The sequence below is a fragment of the Alligator sinensis genome, unplaced genomic scaffold (genome assembly GCF_000455745.1).
Source record: "Alligator sinensis unplaced genomic scaffold, ASM45574v1 scaffold181_2, whole genome shotgun sequence".
Taxonomy (NCBI): Eukaryota; Metazoa; Chordata; order Crocodylia; family Alligatoridae; genus Alligator; species Alligator sinensis.
In genome coordinates, this window is record NW_005842429.1 from 1,231,083 (window position 1) to 1,236,825 (window position 5,743).

The 5,743-nt window shown below is 41.9% G+C and overlaps 1 protein-coding gene across 1 annotated transcript in view; it reads right to left on the reverse strand.

Annotated features, from left to right (window-relative positions):
• Positions 1 to 5,743, reverse strand: part of DYNC1LI1 (dynein cytoplasmic 1 light intermediate chain 1) — a 29,477-nt gene that overhangs the window by 16,433 nt on the left and 7,301 nt on the right. Inside the window, exon 3 of the mRNA XM_025211777.1 lies at positions 4,989 to 5,219. Coding sequence (XP_025067562.1) covers positions 4,989 to 5,219 — 231 coding nt within the window. The remainder of the gene's footprint in view (positions 1 to 4,988; positions 5,220 to 5,743) is intronic.

The window sequence follows — 5,743 nt, forward strand, 5'->3', positions numbered from 1 at the left end:
CCACTTAATGACTTCAACAGTTTCCACTGGAAAACCTGATTTGTGTTTCTTCATCTTCAAGTTCAGCAAAACGCCTGAGACACTGCCTATTGCTTGGCCTGTACAGAACAAAAGACAGCTAATATAGTACCTACTATACCTACGACTAATGAAGAAGACATTAAAAATTTGCTAACTATATAAATTGTAAGAGGATAATATTGACCCAATTGTTTAATATTTACTGTCTAAGTGCCTAGATGCCTCAAATCGGGTCCTTATTGTGAAAAGCCCTGCACATTAGGGCTGTGCAAAGCTTCGGATCATGAATCAGATATAATACAGATGCCGAATCTATGAATCCGAATCAAATCATGGTAAGCTTTAGGCTTTCCAAATCAATTCGGTCATAGGGTATAATGGGGAATCAATTAAATATCTATAGCTTCCTTGTCTTGTGTCTGATTCAGATGAAACTTGCAGGGACCGTGGCCTCTGCTGAGGGCATGATGTGTGCCAAGTTTCAAGGAGATAGGAGTAGGGGCTTGGGGGAACTGCACCCCAAATTCTTGAAAGCAAAAAACACACACGTGACGTGAGTTAAGCCACAGCAGGGTCAAAACTGCAGGGGTGGTGGCCCCTGGTAAGGCCACAAAGCCTGCCAAGTTTCAAGGAGATAGATGCAGGGGTTTGGGGGAAACTGCACCTCAAGCTGCGGACAAGCAAAAAACTCGTGACATGGGTGACAGTGTGCGTGTTAAGGGCCTCAGAACCCATCTCCTTGACAGCTGGCAGGCTTTGTGGCCTTAGCAGGGGCTAGCAGGCCTGCAGCTTTCACCCTGCTGCGCCTTAACTAACACTAACACACACCCCCATTTCACAAATTTTGCTTGTCCACAGCTCAAGGTGCATTTTCTCCCAAACCCCTGCACCTATCTCTTTGAAACTTGGCAGGCTTTGTGGCCTCACCAGGGGTTACCATCCCTGCAGTTTTCACCCCCCTGTGGTGTAACACATACATGTGACAAGTTTTGCTTTCAAGAATTTGGGGTGCAGTTCTCCCCAAATCCCTGCACTTACCTCCTTGAAACTTGGTAGGATTCATGCTCAGAGGCTATCACCCCTGACACTTTCATCCAAATCAGACAAAAAACAACAAAGTTATAGATATTTCATTGATTCCCCATTATACCCTATGGCCGAATCTCTGAATCAGCTTTGAAGCTGATTCGGCCAAATCAAAGCAGGAATCTGATTTGGAGCTCCAAATCAAATCGCTGGCATCCAAATCGGCCAAATCTGAAACCAAATCAAATAGTTCCCTATTTACACAGGCCTACTGCACACACATTGTTGAACAAGGTGACAGGGGAAAACAATAGAATAGATATACTAGGTAAGTATCAATTAGTGTTTTTCCCATAGACAGCCAGATATACACAGGACTACAGTAAAGCATGTTTGTATATGATACAGTAGGAAATGTATGAACACGTCTTGTACATAAGGTAACTGGGCTACTGTAATAACTATGCTTAAAGAGCAGGCTTCATGCAAACCTGCTGTCAATTTTTCTTGCGCATTTACCACAGTTAATTTATGAAACTGCTTCTCTTCAGTTTATTTAAATTCCTGAATCTTGCACCATTTTGGTGGTATTCACTCAAGAGCCTCGTCTCACTCCCTAAATGAGAAGAGAGCCCTTAAAATTTAGCCTAGCTGGTACACTCCACACAAAAAACACAAAAACAAAACAAAAAAAAAAACAAACCCAGAAATCACACACAGTCATCTCGCATTCCTTAGCGGAGCTGAGCTAGAGACTACATACAGGGCAAAATTGAGCAGTCTATGATTTGCATGAGGAAGCCAAGAGTTCTGCACAATTCCCCACCCTACTTCCCCACTTATCTCCAAACTGTTCAGGCCTTTGTACCATTAAACAGAATGTATTACACACCTTAACTCATTTCAGTTACTCTATTTGCCTCCTGAATCATTTTCTCTACCAACTTCAAGAAGGTCCAGTAACAGAACTCTTGTACCATTTATGGTGTATACTCATTGCATAGTTAACTCTGACTTTATCACTTTTTGGTCCAAAAAAACAGCCTTCCTCTCCAAGTCTGGTGGTGCTTTCAAGCGTGGACTATTTGGCTCATTTGAGTCTGAAACTAAAACCCAAGTGAGATTGTTCCCTCAAGCTGATATCCCCCCCACTATGGGGTGAAGAATTACCAAAAAAGAAATCATCACTGAACAAGTTTGCTACAATGCCTTCCTACAGACTTGCACAAAACATTGTCCCACAGCTCACTAGGAATTTGCTCAGACTACAAAAAACCCCTCCGTAATTCATCCATCTAAATAAACCAGTATATATTTCCTTTACGTGTTCCACCATAATTTGATTTCTAGCTTCAGCAACCTACATTTGAAAGCCACAAAAAAGCCAGCAGTGAAGGAACAATTTAAAGTGAACCAACTGCAATACTATAAGCATGAAAAAAAGCCAAGCAGGTACAAAAAGATTTGTACTAGCCAAATGCCTGTTAGGAATGATGGTGGGTGGTCAGGGACAGAGCACTGTACCGCCTCCCAGGACTCTCCCACCCTGCACTGCCTCCCAGGAGCAAGGGGGAGGGAAGCTTGCCCTGCCATCCCCTCTGTCCCCCTTGGCCAGCACCCCGTGCCGCTGCCACCTCTAGGGAGCAGGGCAGGGCCAAGGCTGCTGGTGTCACCCCCCGCCCCGCTTAGTCCCTGCCATCATGGCAGAGCACCACCACCACTGCCTCCTGTCCAAAACACTCTTGGAGCACTCTGATTGGCTGCCAAGACAACCAATCAGAATGCAAGTAAAGTGACAGACAGACAGGTCAGACAGACTTCTGTTAGAAGACATGTTAGAATTCTTATTTGTATTTTATGGCTCCCATGCCTTACGATGAATAAAAACATTCCCCAGTTAAAGGCTGCCTTAAGATTCTTTTGTCTTCCTGAAACACAAAAAGCTACCACCGCTGAACTTGCGGCATTATACATGCAAGTCACAGAATCTCAAGCATTAAGAATTTCAGTGCAATACTAACTGGCTATGTTGCCAAGTGCTTTTCTGATTTTTTCCTTTAAAAAAGGAAACTGATTACTGCATACTATTTGTGTTACTGAAATATATTATGGTACTTAGATATTTAATATCTGAGCTCTTCAAGTAAATGAAGACTAGTTTTTAAAGAAAAAATAAAATAAAGAATGGTTGTTAAATCCCACAGTAAGGCAGAACTTATTTTGAGGATGGAACATTGACTCATTGTAAATGCAATATAGCTGCCTCCATATTGGTTCTAATTAAGGACAAGATTCTGGAGCAATATTTTTCCATCAGTTTAAACATTTTTTGTGTAGCAATTGAACAAAACTAAATTATTTTGTTGTAAAAATGGCCTCAACAGATATTTAACTAAACACACAATGAAAGTTTCTTAACATTTAACATGCTGCATAATTTCCAGAAGTTTGAGCTACTGTAGTAAGCCAGTGATGCTCAACCTCTTTAATTGGCAAGCAAAATGGGCAGTACCAGGTCTGTCCATAGGCCTGATCAAGCTGGTGGCCCTGATCCAGTGCCCAGTGTGGGTGCAGTGAGGCAGTGGGTGCAGTGCAGAGCAGGGCAAGGAGCAACCTGACTAATGGGAGAAGAGAACTTGACCTGGCCCCACAGAGAGGTGACGGGGGGTGGGCCTTGACAGCCCCAACCTAGCCCTAGCAGGGGAGAGGGGGCAGGGTTCAGCCCAGAAGGGCTGGGGGAGAAAAAGGCAGCTTAAACACTGCTCCAAATGTGCCCTATGGAGGGGACGGGGTCAGGGGAGGCGGCGGCGGCGGCATGGCCTAGCCCCAATCTAGTCATGTTAAGTGAAGAAGGCATGACTGGGACTCTGACCCATAAGGGCTTGGGAATTTGGCAGCAGGGAAATATGGTCATATTAAATAGCCACTGCTCCCCCACTGCTAAAATTCAGCCCAGAGCCCTGTGGGCTGGATGCTATGGCTCTGCAGGCCACATTTGTCCATTAGGCTGGTACTTGAGCACCCCTGCAGTAAACAATTTAGCATAGCATATTTCTAGTTTCTAGCAACTTGATAGCTGTGATCCGTTTCCTCAAGTGCATCATAGCAATTGATCTCAGCCAAGTCTGAGGGCTATGATTTAACATTGCTTACATATAATAATGAAGGATTCTTATTTTAAATATCCTTCTCCTCTTTTGAGAATTCAGTTTTCCTCAGACTAAGAATGAGTTCAGTAATCCCTGTATGGAAACTACTATGGCAACCCAGAGTTATTCTTTTCAAAGTTAGATGAGGAGTAACTTAGTGTCAAAACATGCCGTTGATGTCACATGCACTTCGTTCAAATATAAATGACTGTTTTGACACTATCTTGTGTTTTGTATATCTGAAAGCTCTACGTGCACATCTACGCAGTTTTGTATACTTCTCTGTAGTAGTACAAGAGTTCAAATACTGAGGAAAAAAACTTCAGCCCTAGATCATGACATATCCAAAACAGCTATTCTACTGATAGAATTTTGGACCCATTTTGTCCAAGGAAGATACGGTTAGTAACTTGACTGAGACAGAATGTGATTGTATACTGCCTTTTAAGACTAACAGCATAAATCTAAGATGTATTATTTGAAGCAGATGTTTACCTACATACAGTTTTGAGGAGCAAAGCTTTTAGAAGGGTTTCATTGTTTTTTGTTTTGTGAAAGGGAAGGAACACAGAGAAAGTTACTAAAGCCAGAAGGTATTTTAAAACACCTGAGGCAATATAAAAAAAATAATCAGAAAATTGGAATGCTACAGTTCTAATTTTTTTAAGTCCTAATTGTATTAAGTTTCCAAACCATGCAAGAGAGACTGAATCAGAACAGAAATTAATGATTCCAAAGGTCATTAAGTACACTTGACTTCAGGTTTTTCCCCCATGCATTCCGAACACTCACACTTTTGTTCCATTTCTTTAATTTCTTCAGGAGGAATTTTTAATTTGTCAATATGCTCTCTTACAACACTCGCCCATTTATGTAAAGAATCCAATGCAGTCCAAGGCCTAGACATGTCAACCACCAACATAATCAGAGTGTCCTTTAGAGAGCTAGCCTCCACTGCAAATTTAAGGAGGCCTTTATGATATAGGTCACCATCCAAGATCCACACATTGCATCTTGTTTGATCTGTAATAAAAAAAAAAACAACAATAGTTTTTAGTTTACATTTTAAGAAAAAACGCTTTATCCAGCAGACTGTTTCTAAGTATTTTAAAACTGCTCATTCTAATTTCTGCTCATTCAGCCAGATCTGTGGCAGCCACCGTGCTCTGGTTCCAGCAGGACAGGAGCAGCTGAAGGCCCCTTCCAGCAGGGCAGTTTGGGGAGTGAGGGGTACCAGCAGGGCCAGAGAGCTGCGAGTCAGGACTGGCCATCGATATTTTCAAATATTTTCTAATTTGGTCTCTTCCCAAGAAAAGGTTGTGTAATGCTCAAGGAAAATAACCTATGAATATAGAATGGGCATGAGGGAGATTTTAAATAAACTAAATAACTTTTAGACAAATTAAGATACATTTAAGTGGGCTCTCTCTTAACAAATAAGTTTCCTTAAGCAGATACCCAAAGAAGTTAAAGCCCACCACAGTCAACACTTAAAGTAAAGTATTCTGTAGTTTCAAAAAGTTAGTACTCATAGCATTAGTGGGAAA